General features: G+C 49.3%; 1 protein-coding gene across 4 annotated transcripts in view; it reads right to left on the minus strand.

Annotated features, from left to right (window-relative positions):
* STK32B (serine/threonine kinase 32B) overlaps positions 1-16,668 on the minus strand; it is a 474,254-nt gene that overhangs the window by 13,114 nt on the left and 444,472 nt on the right. For all 4 annotated transcript variants that reach the window (XM_077136366.1, XM_077136367.1, XM_077136368.1 and 1 more), the window contains 4 exons: positions 11,352-11,468; positions 8,145-8,270; positions 3,389-3,520; positions 2,196-2,260 (listed from right to left, as the gene is read on the minus strand). In XM_077136366.1, the coding sequence (XP_076992481.1) occupies positions 2,196-2,260; positions 3,389-3,520; positions 8,145-8,270; positions 11,352-11,468 (440 nt within the window). The remainder of the gene's footprint in view (positions 1-2,195; positions 2,261-3,388; positions 3,521-8,144; positions 8,271-11,351; positions 11,469-16,668) is intronic.

Genomic DNA, 16,668 nt, shown 5'->3' on the forward strand with positions numbered 1-16,668 from the left:
CTTCACTTCATAACCCAGGGCCACAAATCTCAAAAGGCTTCTCACTCAGCATGACTGGGCAATCCCAAGGCATTTCCCTAATCAATTTACATTTGCACATGAGAAAAATAACATCGAATTAATTGATGCTGCTATAGTTGGGTTTCTGCTAAAATAGCCCATTGGAAGCCCTAAAGGACTCATCTCTTGTTCATTAAAAGGACACAATTTGGATTCTTCAGAATCTTCTGAAGAAGAAATGGAAGCATCTTCTGGCATGCAGCTAAGTGTGAAATGCGATTGCTCTTTGCTGGGGCTCCATGGCCCCTAGGCATAGCGTCTCTGCCTTTGCGAGGCTTACACTGTATGAGCACTGACACGAAGGACCCAAGGCTGAACTGAGGATGGCTGGAGCAGAGGCTGCCGGGAGTTAGGGGCCCTCAGGTTCAGGGTGTTCCCCTGGACTCGGCTTTCCAAGCTTGGGGAGGGACCGTGGGCTTTGGGCAGACAGGACTGCAAGCAAACTGGTGTTCTCAGAAACCCTCACCATGGCAGCTCCTGCCCTCCCCAAGTGTGCAGGGCTTGGTCTCAGGGGCCTTTCCTGCCCTGCCAGCAGGGCAAGGGGACCAAGGGAGCCTCTCCCAGCAGGTCAGACTTGCTTTCCGAGCCCAGTGAGAGTGTCTAGCTGACCTGGGCAACCCCTGGCCCTCAGAGCTACAGCAGCCCAGAATAAATGACAGGCTGCTGCTGCCTCACTTTCCCTGGTGTCCCTCTGGGATGGTGGTCTGTTCTGCCCATCAGCCCCTAGCACCCCTCACCTCGTACCCCTCTGTGCTTCCATGTCTGCTCTGCCGCTTCTTCAGTCTCCTAGGTATACCCAGCTGATTCCCACCTCTGGGATTTGTGTCTTGTCTCCCACCTCTGAGTTCCAGGCGCTCCCCAACTTTCACACCTGGCCTCACCAGCACCTCTGGGGCTGCGCCTGACCACCCAGCTGAGCCTGGTGCCGGTGGGGAGAACCCACCAGCGAGGTTGCCCACTGTCTTCTCACTCATCCTCTGTGTTGTAGCCAGAGTTGGTTGAATATTGACGATTGCATAAAGACCAACTGATATTTATCCATCCAACTCTCCCTTGGGCTGGAAGCACATCTGGTTCATCTCTGCCCTCTGCAGGCCTGGTCCAGTGTTGGTCAACTGGGGCCAACTGTGTCGGTCCTCCTGCAGACCTTCAGTGCCTCGCCCCTCTGCCAGAGCTCCCACCCTGACAAGCCGGTCCTGAATCCCCAGAAAGGAATGTTGGCTTTCTGGGGCTGGGGGAGGCAGCCTGAGGCTTCTGTTTCCTTTGCTGACTCCAGACAAGTCAGACCCCAGCTGAGCCACTTCCAGACTTAGCGTCATCCCATTCCTGACCAGCCTGTGATGCTGGAATAAATAATAATAACCACAGCCACCTAACCTGAGTAAATCATCATCATCATCATCATCATCATCATCATTTGCGTGATTGAGTATGCCTGCTATGCCAGGCACTTTATTAATAGCCTTGTTGAATTCTGACAACCACCACCTGTCAAGGCAGTGACTTCCATTTTGCTAAGGCCAAAACTGATCCTTGGTGAGGACACGAAACTTACCCCAAATCACTCCTGTATATATACAGGCAAGACTGGAACCCTCAGCGTGTTATTGTAGGTTGAATTGTGTCTCCCCAAAAGATATGTCCAAGTCCTAACCCCAAGCCCCTGTGCAAGTGGTCTTATTTGGAAGTAGGGTTTTTGCAGATGGAATCACGTTAAGATGGGGTCATGCTAGATTACGATGGGTCTTAGATGCAATACAACTGGGAGCTCTTACAAAAGAGGGCAGAGGCACAACAACACACAGATATGAGCAGAAGACCATGTGAGGATGGAGCCAGAGATTGGGGTGCACTGATAGCTGCTGGCACTAGTTCCATTTTCAGATGAGGATCCTGAAGCCCACAGAGGTGAATCATGCCTTGCGCCGGACATGCTGCACAGTGAGGATTAGGACACAGGCCAAATTCCCAAACCCCAAAGTGCTACCACCTCCAAGGCTGTGTGCCTTGCCCCCTGCCTCACTGACAGCCTACTGCTTCCCCTCCAGTGTCACTGGCTCACTTCCTTTGGGGACCAGGGGCACGTGCTCCCAGGGAGAACTTCAGTCATTTTGGATGTCACAAGGAGGACTTACTTCTCTCGGTTGAATATGATGAACTCCTTCCGCACGGTCTCCAAACACTGCTGCAGGTGTCCATTCTGTCAAAGATCACAAAGGGGTGCCTATAAATGACACGGCATTGTCCAGGGAGACAGGATGGTGGGAACGAAGGTGCTTGTGGGATGAGCTAAGTGGCTGGGGCTAGTACCTGTTATATGGCAGCTGTTTCAAAGGGGGAACCTAGCAAACAAAGATGCATTTTCTCAATTTCAAGTTAAAAAGGGAATGTGCATTGCAATTGATGAGTTCCTTTCCTGATTGTTGGAATGCTCATTAGACATAGTGGCGAAGCATATAGGAAAAGAATTTTAAGAGCATCAGCTGAAGGTGCTTGTTGTTTCCTAGAAGAGGCACCAAGAGCCACCAGTGTCCACAAGTATTCTCTGACAATGTCTTCAAGGCTGCCTGAATGCTGAGGTAGACACATGGCCTGTGTGGGAAACACTGCCACCTCTTTTCGCCCTACTTAGCACATAGCCAGGTGACTCAGGGGCTGGCTTCTCCATCAGGCACTGCAGGAACAGTGCCTGGGGTCCACGATGTTTTAGGGATCACCAGGATGTTTTAATTTCATTTAAAGTTAGCAGAAAAAATTCAACTTTCAGTGTTAAGGGTTATATTCATCTTTGTACCAACGTGCATACAACAGCATTAAACTAATTTGACATTCAATACAATATATTTCAATAGTTTTAACAGTTATATTGAATATATATCAACATATGAGTTGAACATATAAAATGATTAAAGTTTTAATGTTTTTTTATGCAGGAAGGGACCCACAAAAGCAAACATGCCGGGGGTTAATGAAAGGCATGGTGTGCCTACCCTGGGTTTCTTTTTGGCATATATTCTTTCCCCAGGATGTGCCAGGGCAACTCAAGACAGCATCGATTTCTTCAAGAGCTGCACAGAGGCTCCCGCATGAGGAACTGTGCTAATATGAATTGTGAGAATGTGGACGCCAGCATCTACAGTAATTTTTGCCCTATTTCTTACTATAAAAGATCACTTGCTTAGTGGTAGCATTTGATTTACTGCAAATAAGTGTAGTTGGGAAGGTAAAATGAAATGCTCTCATTTGGCTAAAAAAGTAACCTAGCTCAGTTATTTTCAGATAAATTAAACCCAACTCATCCCCATTCTGCTCTTGGGAAAGCACTCACCAGGGGACAGCTGTCCTTTGGACCGTCTTTGGATCTGTTCTTTGCCAACCTCTTCTTCTTTTTGTGAAGTGGCTTGGATTCTAGAATCATTTCTTCAAGTTCAAATGTGGGATCACAGTTCAATCTCCCTTTCTGAAGGGAAGTGGAAAGGAGACATAGTTTGTCTACTTCACCCCTCATTGAATTGCTGTTCATTCACTCATTCACTTACTAAGCAAGGACGACCTGCTGCCGTGGGATCCATCAGTGACATTTCTTCTGATGCTGAAAAGCAGCACATTCTCATTGCATTTACGTCATTCACTCATGTTGGTAATATCACCACCTGGGACAACCCAAGCCTGTTAAATTCCAGGCATTTCTTTGCTTTCCTTCCTGTGTATGTTACTTCCATGAGGTTGAGTTCAGTTTGACAACCTGTTTTTTTCAGTTATGATTGTATCACAGTCACATTCCCATGGTATTGCTCTCTTTTTGTAAGTATCATTTTTAATAATTTAATTTAAAAATACCATTTGCATCAAAATCTGCCCATCTTCCTGCACTGGGGCTCTGCTCCCCTCAAGCCTGGTGCTGCTCTAGGCCATGGGCTTCATCTACCGTAGGTGGCAGGAATTTCGGTCTCTCTGACTTCCAGGCCTTGGACACCTGGTCCTGGGTGGCCATTTGCTGTCCTGAACCCAGCCTTGGTGACTGACCCAGGAAGCCTGTCCTTTAAGGCAGAACAGCCCAGTGGCTGTAAGGTCAACAGCTCAGGAGTCCCTCAGGGAAAAACATCCCAGTTCTCCTGCTTTCTTACCTTGGACATGTTACTTAACTTCTTTGGGACTCAGCTGATCATTTGTAAGTGCTGGCTAACAAGACCTCCTTGTTATTCATGCATTCTGTATTTGCGAATTCACCTCTGCTAAAAATGTTTGCTGTGCTTTCGCAGTCATCGGTAGGCATGCTTATGTGCAGGGCAAAGCGAAAAGTTTCCCACTGAGGGCAAGCAAGGAACAAGTGTCCCCATCAGTGTAAAATGTGGCATGCCCAGAGGTAGATAGGGGGCTTCCCTGAGGTAGCATATGCAGAGCTTCTAGACTCTACCCCTGGAACCCAGGGCAGGCCTTCCCTAACTGAGGCTTTCCTCTTCTCTGCTGCTTCTCTGTCCCAGCTGCTGCCCCTAGAAAGTCTCATCACTGAACCCCGTTTACAAGCAAATCAAAGCTGTCTTGGCCCGGCGGCCTAACCTGCTTCAAATGAGGCAAAGCTTCCTGACCCCTGTCCTCTGAAGCTCTCAGCGGCATGGCAGCCACCTCTGGAATGGAGAGTCATTATAGCCAACGTCCAGTGGGGGTGAGAAAGAAGTGACTGACCATGTATTTTGAAGGTAGAGGGGCTGGTGAGGGAAGAGTCACAGAGAGGCAAGGCCTGAGTTCATTTTTCCTTTGGAGGCATTCACTGAGACTCTTGAATAGGCCAGTCACTGGGTTCTCTGCTGGGATCTTGCAGGAGACAAAGGGAAGAAGGGCATTCTGGAATGGGAAGACTCTGTACACACCTGGTTGTAGCAAAGGCACAGCACATCCAGTGGGGAGAATGCAGCCACCTGGACGCGGCTGAAATACGGCCCATCTGCGTGGGTGTGCGAGGGCAGGGAGGGAGTGCATGTGAGTGAGTGGGTACGAGTGCACGTGCTTGGGGCAGGGGCAGGGAAGAAGGGGCAGACAAGGAGGAGGCACCTGTTCATGACAAGCTGGACCACAAAAGATGACTGTCTCACATGTTAGCCCCAAGTGACCCCTCGTGGGATTGATATTCAAGGTTTCCTCCAGATTCCTGGATTTAGTCAATCTGGCCCTGAGTCTGGCAGAAGAGACCCATCTGAGAGCGCTCACTTTGTTTTCTGGAATATCTGTGCATTCTGAAGCCAGCCAGCCCAGGGAACTAAGAACAGCCTCCTGCGGGATGTATGAATTACACCAGTAATTAATTATACCAGGTGAGATTTACAAAGGGTTTCCTGTCTGTCAGGCCCTGCACCGAGTCTTGGCAGGTCCTGTGGCATTTGTTTGCCCTTCCGAGGATCACTGAGGGTCCCTGCTCTTCTCCTTAGCTAACATGTGAGGAACCTGGCCTATGGCATGTGCCTGCGGCCACAGAGAAGGTAACTGAACCCAAGATGTGTGGACACCTGGGCAGGTACACCTGGGGCTGACAGCCTGGCCAGGACTCAGCCCAGCGGGTGTGTTATGTATTTATTTTATGTGGGTTTGGGGGGCTTATGGTTCCCAAGACCCCAGGTCAGTGGTTCTCAATGGGGGTATTGTTTTTTCCCTCTCCAAGGAATACTTGGCAATATCTGGAGAAATTTTTTGTTGTCACAACACATGGGAGAGTGCTGCTGGCATCTGGTATGGACAGAAACCAGGGTTGCTAGTAAATATTCTACAATGCCAGGTAGAATTGGCCACAAATGGTCACAGTGCAATGGTTGGGAAGCCCTGCTCATGGTTCCCAGCACCATGACTGTTTTCTTCACCAGGGATCACCTTGTGTTGTGCAAGTCCTGGCACACGTTGGTGCGCAGTGAGTAGAGAATGGGTGGGTGAATGGCTGCAGGGCTGGGGACAAGGAAGTCTGTGTTTTTACCTATGCCAAACTCTTTTGCACTGGCCTGGAAAACAGGCTGAAAGTGGGCTGAGGGAAACTGCCCTTCCCTGCAGAGATGGGCCAGGGCCCACCTGTAAACACACAAACATGTGCTTACACACACATGCACACACACAGAGCTCACAGTGGGCCACATTCACGATCCTCACACAGTTGGGGAAAAGGTGAAGGGTGCTGACTGAGCCACCCCCGTGCTAGGCTACCCTGGGCAGTTTGTTCCCCTGGTTCCACATGTTTCTCATAACAATCAGAGGAGTGCATGGGGAGCCTTCTGAACCTACAACAGCACCACATCCATCCTAGGGGCTGGGGTTGGGGAGGGGTCAAGGAAAGCTGCCTGAAGGAGCAGAGTCTTCAGGACAAGAAGGGTCTTGACAGGTGGAGGGAGGTCTCAGCAGTGGGAAGAGCATGTGCTAAGGCTGGGAGGTGGGGAGCACATCTTCTGTGAACTGCTAGTGGGGCAGCCTGTCTGGAACCTGGACTCGGGCAGAAGAAGTGGGGAGACATGTGACTTAGGAGGAATCTGAACCCAGACTCCAAGGACTTGGTGTGCCAGCAGGTGGTCAGGGACCCAGTGTTCGCCCTTGAGAGGATACATGAAAACACCAGCCTCACTCCCACTTTGCTTTTGGAGCTTTATGTCTAAAGCACATGTCAGGCTGTAGGGAGAATCCAAACTCAGAATGTACTGCCTGTTGTAACGGCTGTTTGAGAAAAGGGAATTTGAAGCCTTGGATTTCTGTAGAAAACTGATCTGGAGGGAAACATTGTTTTTGCACTAAAAGGAACAACAGAGGTCTTCAAAACAATTCTACATGAAACACAGCCCTAACTTCTGAAGTCTGGGGCTCCACAAACAACACATCTAGTAGTTCAACAAGTTCTTCTTGCTTTGAGCCCCAAGTCTCCATCTCCACCCACACAATAAGGTATTGAAATAGGTAACGACAAAGACAACACAGGGCAATTATAATCCTGCTTGCTCACTATTAGGTGCTCAAGTCAATGCTTGGACCGGTGAGTGCGCTGTCCAGGGTCCTGGAGGGGCTGGTGGCCGAGCTGGAATGTCACAGCAGGCCTGTCTCACCCCAGCCCAGGATTTCTGTCCCATTTGTCACAATTTCTCACATGCTCTCTTCTGGGGGAATTGCATCTGCTGCCCATTGCTAACACCCCAGCTTTCCCGAGACTGTCCCCAAACTGCTGCTTCCCATTGCCATTTGGGGACATCCCATCCTCAGTAGAAAGAGGCCAGGCTTTCTCCTGCCATCCCTCTCCTGGAGGACTCGGACACCTCCCAGAGGGTGACTCTGTCTCTACTCCGCCTTACTGTTCACTTCCACAGTGTGAATTCTGGGGTTTCACTTTCCGGCCTAAAACACTTGACTGGTTTCAAAGCACACTTTGGACAAAAACTAAAGTCTTTACCATGGGCCCAGGAAGCTTCCACCTCTTGTCCTGTTACTTTCCCTCTAATTTATCCCATTCCCAGCATAACACCTTTCTGCTGTTCTTTGAAATCCCAGCTTTCTGCTGCCATGAAGTATTTGATCCTGTCGTTTTCCTAGAAGATTCAGCCTGGAAGATTTCTGCTCCCTAGAAGATTCGGCCCCAATGTCTGTCTCCACCCGGTCTGCTCACTTTGTTCTGAGTTCTGCCCAAGTGTAGGCATCTTTCCCTCTTTGTCCAGCCTTTCTCTTTCTAACTTGCTCTCTGTGTCAGTGTCACCCAGGCACCACCTGCTGTGTATTTACTTGCAGCAGTTCATTATCTGACTCCCACCACTTGAGAGTCAGCTCCATGAAGGCAGAGATTGGGTCTGATCTGATTAGGGCCTGGAACTGGGAACACAGTGGGAGTGTACTGTCTGCCGATTCAATGAAAAGAAAGGAGCCTCAGCACCCAAAAGGACCCAACCACAGGACAAGAAGCATCCCAGCTGGGACCTTGGACTCAGGTCCACCTCTACTCCAAATCTCAGGGAAACATGAGCCCTCTGGAGCTCAAGTGGGCACGGCCAGCAGGAGCCTCCCTGGCCAGCTGCCTGGCCAGCCTATGTGCCAGGGCGGGCAGGGGTGACATAGTCAAGGCTTCCACTCACGTTGGGCACGAAGCCGGGGGCCAGCGCCTTCTCGAATACTGCATCCCAGTTCATGTCGGCCAAGTAGGGTGCACTCTGAACATCTCCCAGGCTGGACAGGCGGCTCTCGGGGTCCTTGGCCAGGAGCTGTATCAAAGGGCAAATGCATTTCCTTGGACTACACATCCTTCTGTGCAGTGGGGCTCTGAAGAAGGGGACCTGAGGACATTTAGGGTGTCTCTGCTTTTTATGCCCTGTCTGGGCAGCTGCTGTTGGATGTGTCAGATCCTATATTAATCCCTATATAGTCGGACAGGGACCAAGAGGCCAGGCTGCTTCTGCAAGGTCATCTAGCAAGGGACCGTTTGGGCAGGGCTAGAGTCTCAGGCTCTGTGCGCTCCTCTGGGACCAGGGCCCCATGTAACCTTACATCGCCAACTGGCATCTGCAGAAGTTTCCAATTAAAGATAAAAAGAATCAGCCACCACATCTCAGGATTTTCAATTGGGTAATTTGAGATACAAAATGCAATCAACATTATCAATGGGTGGTGAGGAGGTGACCTCTGCGACCTCATAGAGTGGTCTCCTTTGTAGCCAAGGGTACAATTTTATTTTATTTTTTTTTTAGTCTTTACTCAACATAAACATATTGCTAATAAGGGATGACACACTGTAAAAATAACCATAAGGATTTACCTTGCATCTAAATGGGCTTCTGAAACACTCCAGCTTACAGAGAGTGAGGAGCGCTTGGGCTAAAGATGGAAGGACAGACGCCCTGGCGCTGGGAATGCACCAGATGGCAGGTGACCCCGGTTGCACCCCAAACTTCTCTGAGCTTGTTTCCACATTGGGAAGTAGGGGGAATCATGGTAATGCTTTCATTCCCAGCTCGTGCTTAGATGAGACCCATTCAGGGTTAGTAAAGGCTCTGGAGCATGCTAAGGGAGGGTGCAGCATGCGGGGGTGGGGCTATGTGCCTCTGTTCAGACATGTTCTCCATTAACTCATGTTATTCTACATCCCTATGCGTGTAAATGGGACCTTTTGAGGATGTGGCTTCTAGCTGGGGTGCAGCCACCTGAATGGGGGTGGGTCTCAAACTGTTATTGGAGGCTTTAAAATGAGAACCTGGAAGTCACAGGAGCCAGGAAGGAGAGGGCCTCTCCAGGTGATGGGAGGCGGGGATACAGGCCAAGGAGCCCTGTGACTGCCGGCAGCAGCAACAGAGAGCACAGACCCCGGGAAGAAGTGTGGCCTTGCTGACATCTTGATTTCGGGGCTTCTCCTAGCCCGAAACCATAGCCAATATATGCTTGTTGTTGAAGCCCACCCACTGTGCAGCGTATCTCAAAGCTGCCTGGCAAATTAAGTTGGATGCACAGCTTCAGCAGGTGGGCCCTGCCCCTCACTGTGCGGGTCCTGAGAACCCTCCAGGCCATGGCCAGTGGGGGCCCGAGTCCCACCTCGGGAGGGACACCTTAGGGCCCCATGCCAGGGGCTGTGACTAACTCGGGGTGGGGGGGTGGCGATTTATAAAAGCCAGACGGTGAACATCGTTTAAAGTAATCCATCCAATGAGTAATTCAGTAATTCAACAAATGACTTCGAGCAGCCTAGAATTTGAGTTAGGAGGGCTTGAATTCAAATCCCGTCACTACCCTTTAGTAGCCTCCTGGTCCTGATTAAACTCTTCAGCTTTCCAAAGCCTCAGATTTCTCATCTCCGATATCAGAAGAGAGCACTGCCCAGCTCCCAGGTGGGTGAGGATTAAGGGACAGGAGCCACTGCAGTACCCGAAACCCAACATATTCTCAACCAACGCTGGCTGACCCATTTTTCATACTCATCTCTGAAATCCCCACTACACGCCTCATAGATAAGATCTTGTTTTTACAGCTCCAGCTTGACCAGCCTTAATTGGCTTTAACTGCCAAGACAGTGCAAGTAAAAAGAGGGTTACCCTTTCTATTTAATCTTTGTCTAAATATACTAGCAAAGTCACACTCACTGAACTGTAAACCAGATGCCTTGTTTTGCTGGTGTTAGGTTTTGTTTGAACTGTACGTGTAACTGGACAATAACAGGACGACTCGATTAGCCCTGCTTGCATTCCCTTATCTTGTTGTGCAACCCTGAAGTGGGGTACCCTGGCACATAGCTCCCTGAAGTCAGGTGCCCTTGCATGTAGCCCCCAGAAGTTGGGGGTCCTTGCACATAGCCCCCTGAAGTCAGAAGTCCTTACCCAAAGCTCTCTGAAGTCAGGGGCCCTTGAATGCAGCCCCCCTGAAGTTGGGGGTCCTTGCACATAGCACCTTATGATTTATATGAGTCAGCCTAGAACTAAACACCCCAAATTACTAAACTCTTACTGAACTGAGCCGATTCTAATCAGGGTTAGCACACCTGCAGTGCAGCAGCCTAAGCCTGTAATCATTCTACCTATACTCAGTGATTACACTGTCTCTGACCTCGTCCTCTCAAACTGCCTTGCTCATTATCCAAAGCCTGCCTGCCTCTGTCTGAATGTAATAAAACACTGAAAGTTTCTCCTGTTTGGGCAGACAGATTTGAGGAACCTGTCCTACCTTTGCTAAATAAACCTGTCCTGAAAATCCTGGTGCCTACAGACAGACTCTGAGCTGCGACACTGTTATTGTCATTGCTTAAAAAGTGACAGCATCACCTGTAGTTGAGACTCAACTCCCTGCCCCTTGGAGGATTCAGCGTGAAGAAGGCACCTATCCTGGGTGCCCTGTCCCGAGCTTGAGGGCATCAATGCCACCAGATGGGCTTATTAACACACAGACGGCTGCTCCCCACTCCCCCAGCCTCTAATGCAGTAGGTCTGAGGCAGGCCTGAGAATGTGCATTTCTAAAGCTCCCAGGTGCTGCCAACACTGGTGGGCACAGGACTTTGCCTTGAGAATCATGGCTCCATGCGTTGTTCTAACAGTAGAAAGTCAGGAGGTACCCAATTTCGCAAGGCTTAGCTGGTGGCAGCATTTTAAAAAGCCACCTACATTAAGCATCTCTACTGGTGGGGAGCTAGGAGTGGAGTGAGAAGGGCCTGGGGGCTTGGCCATCCCTGCTGTGGGCTCCCAACTCTATGATCCTGCCTGTGGCGGTCCTGCTTGCTTCCTGATTCCTGCCACCGCCCTGTCCCTCGCCTCCCTGCTCCTTAGCCTGCTGTGTCTCCCAGGCGGCCCTGGCCCCAGCGGCTCACCTTCTTCAGCAGGGCCACCATGCCCACGCACCATGTGGAGGAGTAGTGGACGCGCTCCACCTTGAACATGTGCAGAATCTCATCGACGGGCGTGGCCGAGTGGATTTCGTATGGCCTCTGCAAGCAAAGCAGGACAGACGGAATCAGGGAGCCCCACTGTGACTAAAATCTTTAGTCAGGAAGGACGACTTCTTCCCCTCCAAGAAGTGTGGTGGATCCTCTCTTCCGGCAGAGCAGATGAAGCCTCCTGGCCCAATGCGCTCACCGGACAGGCCTATGTGGCCCTGCAGGGGCTGGCGGGAAGGGGGTGGGGGAGAGGCGTGACCATGGCCACGGCCACGGCTGCAGGAAGTTAACGGACCTGCCTGCACGCCCGCAACCTCACCCCAGGGTTGCAGCTCCAGTCGTAGGCTGGGGGCTAGGGTTTTGGCCATCCCTGCTGGTGGGCTTCGGCTGCTATCGCCCTTCTCTGCCCTGGCTGAAGCCCCCTGGGAGTGGGGTGCCAGAGTCCAGGGGATCTGAGGGATGGAGGGGCAGGGCTCCCTCCACCTGCCATTCCCGCCTGAGTCCTCTTTTCCCCACAGTGCGAGTACATAGCTCTGTTTTCCTCCAATTTCCGAGCTCTGCAAATCCCTCATCCAGTTTTTTCAACATCACCATAGGTGGTTTCTTGCTTCTAAGCACCCCAGAGAGCTGGGGAAGGCTTTTGGAATGCGGCCCTGGGGCTGCAGCTTGGCGAGTGCCCCCGCCTCATTTCACTCCATCCAACACTCACCCCCTACCCTGAAAGAGCTCTCTCTCTCTTTCTCTCTCTCTCTCTCTGAGCCTCTTCATCCATCCCCCCCACCCCAGGCTCCTCGTCCCAGATATTTTTGGGTGCGCAGCAGGGTCAAAATGCCTCAGGACTAGAAAAAGCAATCAGTTCCCAAGGGTGTCTGATGCAACCACCAAACTGCCCCTGGAGACGTGCTAAGGCATGGATGCATGATCGAGTCCTGTGAGCTTTATTGTCACGTGAACAGAATCTTGCCTTCATGTGCTGCAGTAAAATCACCCTTGCCTATTACTCCTCCAGAGCTGGGGGTCCCCCAAGGTAGGAGGCTCTGTGTTTTCACGGAGCCCAGAGCAGTGTCCCCTGGAGAAGATGTTTGCCCGTGGGGTGCCCTTTTTCTAGTGTCCACCCAGGAGGGCCCTTGTCCCCACCACGCCGCCTTCTCTCTCTCTCATTTGTTCGGTGCATGGAGAACTCTCCTTTCCGTCTTACAATACACAGAGCAAAACCCAAACCTGTGGGCTCCCTAGACAGGCTAATTAATTTGATACAACATTAAGTTAGCATTCCTTAAATATTTCTTTAAATGTTCTTTTTAAATGGGAATTGGGGAATGGTTCCAATAAGGAACACTTAAAAATTTCCACCTGAAGCTGCTGCTTGATTTTGCATTTACAGACCTCACCTTTACCCTTTCCCAGTAATAACAACTAACATAATTAAAAACAATAAGTGAGTGCGTATTTCATAATGTAAGCCCCTCCCCCTAGATTTATGAGTTAGAGATTATTAACTGCAACGAGTCCAGCTCAGAGCCCTAGAATGTCAATAGGCCCTGCAGATCCACCTTTCCTGTTTGATGGCCTTCCATAAAAATATTGGTGAATATTAAGATCAATATTCCATCTGTTCATAGTAGAGAATTCTACTGATGCTTAATTCTCACTTGGTGGCCTGTGGATGTGTTGACTCAGAAAACTAGGTGGCATTTATAAGGGAAAGTAATTACAGGTACTGCTGGTAAAAGCCATTGTCACAGCAGGACACTGGCTGTCATTATAGAGTACAGGTGTGTCTCCATTCCAGAAAACTCAGCTTAGGCACACATAAAAAAGTCAATTTACCAAGACATAGAGGGAAGAAAGAGGAAAGAATTGCCAGAGACCCATTATTTTCACTGTTAGCACTGGGCTGGCCCTTAGAGACCATCTCATCCAATATTTGTTTGTTTTGATTCCCCCAAATTTTAAAATTCAAAATCCCAAATGCAGAACAAAGTGAAAAACAGTTCTTCAGGCAATTTAAACCTCCAAAGCTTGGAGGCACTTTATTTTTCATCTTGTTAGGAGCTGTGGATCACCTCTGCCGCTCACAAGTGTTCCAGGAAGCACAGCTTGGAATCCACTGAACAACCCATGAAGTCGTTTCCTCCTCCATCATGTAGATAAAAAACTGTGCCTCAAGGAGTGATGTCATAAAGTCGGTCACCGCCCAGGTTTCTGACACCTGTCACCGAAGCTTGTCTTGCCAAGGCATAAGAAGTCAATGGTCAGCCCAAAGACTGCCTCTCTCCCTCCCGATTTGTTTGGACGACGCACCTCCCCCTTGCAGCAGTGTTGAGCTGCAACAGTGTTATTGTTGTTGCTTAAAAAGTGACAGCGTCAACTGTAGTTGAGACTCAGCTCCCTTTCCTGAGGCTGCACCCCCCATGGGATGTACGGCACAGTGGGACTCAATTCCACATCCGACCACCAGGGGGCTCTCCAAAGGCCTCCGCCCCTCAGCACCCCTCACCCCAAGGGGCTCTGTCTATGCACCCCCAAGGGGAAGGAATTCTAAAAAGGTCAAAGGCAAGGACACCACCAGGTCAGGGAGGTGGCTGGCAGAGAAGCAAAGAGGTTGAAAAGTCCTCATGGCTTTGTAACGGAGAAATTACGATTTAAGGGATGATTTTTAATACTGAATCATATTCCTTTTTGCTTCCTGGGATAATGGAGGAGACAGAAGGGACTATCTGAAATCCCTAAACTATAATTCAGCTGCCCTGATATCTGAAACGATTGCAAAAGCCCTTACCTAGTGCCTTTGTGACTGTAAGGGCTGTTACTCCTTTTATCTGGTTATTTTCTTGTAGGGCAAAAGCCCTAATGCTAATGAAAAATTTGAAGTCAGCCATTAACTGGCTTCAGCCCTGGACATGTGTAAATCGTACCAGCTGGACTCTGCTATTGAAAGATAACTCGTCACCCTTTCTTATGGTTCACACCTTCAGTACTCCCTCCTTTCAGCTTATGCCTCCCATTGAAATGATAATGATAACAACGTCTCCTTTTCTGCTGTGAACTTGCTATTCAAAATGACCTCATCCCCCCTTGCTAAAATCCTTAAAAACCTTGAACCCCTTAGACTCGAGGTGACAGATTATGGTCTGCTAAGCCATCTGCTCTCTTACTACATACCTAGTAATAAACTCTCCCTCTCTGAAACCCTGGTGTCTCAGGAATTGGCTATTGAGTGCATGGGGCAAACTAATCCATGGCCGTTGTCTGGTAACAGCCCCACAGTGTGGCTTTCCGAGTCCCCTAGCAGTCCTTTAAGAGAACCTACCACGTGCGGGGCGATGTGCTAAGGGCTTTACACTCAGGATTTCATTCGGCCCACCCGGTAACTCTAGGGCAGCAGTTTGGGTCTGGGGCGATTCCCCTCCCTTGAAGGGGGCATTTAAGAACTTCGCTATCTGAATATGTCGATTTTTTCCTTGTTGCCTTAATTTTAAATCGGTTTGTGAAACTTATTGAGCTAACACAGGCTTTACAATGATTGTATGGATACTATATTTAAATATGCCTATGGTTAAGTTCAGATATCCATTGTTAGTGGTTCTAAGCGTATTGTTTGTTTTTTTAAGAAAACAAACAAACAAAACACCTGGAGACATTTTTGGTGGTCTCTCTGGGTGGGGGTAAGAGGAGACCGCTGCTAGCATCTGGAAGGTGCTGCTAAAATCCTACAGTGCACGGGACAGCCCCATCACAAAGATTACCAGGCCTGAATGCAAATGCGCTAGTACTGAGGCTGGGAACTGTTCTATGGACTTGCCACTGCTATTCCCCCACTGTATAGACAAGAAACAGACTCAGAAAGAGGAAACAACTCACCCCAGATCATTCAGAGACCATGTGGCAAAGCTAGGGTTTGAACCTAGAGATACTTGATTCTGAAGCCTGCACTCCTGTCTCAACCACCACGCTATGACCTCCCTACCTGAAGGCCTGCGTGGCACCATACTGCCTACTGGGGTGGAGCCCAACATATCCCCCTTCCCTCGAGGTCCTATGCAGACCGTCCTTCTCCTAATGGGCGTTAGGGATGGTCAGACGGAAATGTGCTCTGTGTCCAGCCTTTGCTTTCCTATCTGCACCATGCTGTTCCCTCTTCCAGCTCATACCTGTCCTAGTTCAATGTCTCATCCCTCAAAGAGGCTTCCCTGACCCTCTAATCATAAACCAACTGTCCCTCTTCTCTGTCCTCTCAGCATTTTTTCTGAATCTGCCTCTCTCATGCTATCAAAGCCATGTTTGCTCAATAATCGGAATTCCTACGGGATGCTGGATGCTGCATGTCTATATATTATCTATGTCTCTATTTTCATCTATCATCTATCTATCTATCTGCCAATCCATTATTGATTTGTCATTTATCTATATCTCTTTCTATTTATCTCTCATCAATCTATCATCTGTCTATCTATCTACCTACCAACTTACCTACCTACCCAACTATCTATTAGCAATCTATCACCTATCACCTATGTGTCTATGCATCTATCATCTATCTACCTACATCCATCTACATATTGTTTCTTTATTTTCATCTATTGATCTATCAACTGTCTATCATCAATCTATCTACCATCAATCTATCTACAGATCATCAATTTATCATGTATCTATCACCCATGTATCTATCCATCCATCTATCTATCATCAATCTATCATGTATCTATCACGTATCTATCTATCTATCTATCTATCTATCTATCTATCTATCTATCTATCTATCTATCTGTCTGTCTGTCTGTCTGTCCATCTGTCCGTCCATCCATCCATCCATCCATCCCATTGATTCTGCATCTCTGGAGAACCAGTTACAGATGCTGTCAGGGAGATGTGTATGTTTGGTGGGACACTGGCTGGGCTAAAAATCTTTAATTCCTGTCTCTGGTCAGTGGATGGGAGCCCTCCTTCCCACTCCTTCCATCTTTTCCGGTTACTGTTCCAGTCAGAGGGCATGATCAGGGGCCCAGGGTCAAATGCTCTCCAAGGGAACTCCTTTGGGTGGGACTCTCTTGGGTCCTTTCCTTTCACTCACAAAGCCTATGGTGTAGAACTGAATTCTAGTTTGGGCTCCGTGAGAAGGAGGATCCTACCTTAGCACCTGGCCCCAACCACATGCTCCATTCGGGCTCATCAGGCCCCCCACACTGGGCTTCAAGCCCACTGGTGAGCCAGAGTCCCTCTGCTGCCCTTGCAGAGAGCTTGGCTC

Source organism: Tamandua tetradactyla, chromosome 19, assembly GCF_023851605.1.
Source record: "Tamandua tetradactyla isolate mTamTet1 chromosome 19, mTamTet1.pri, whole genome shotgun sequence".
NCBI lineage: Eukaryota > Metazoa > Chordata > Mammalia > Pilosa > Myrmecophagidae > Tamandua > Tamandua tetradactyla.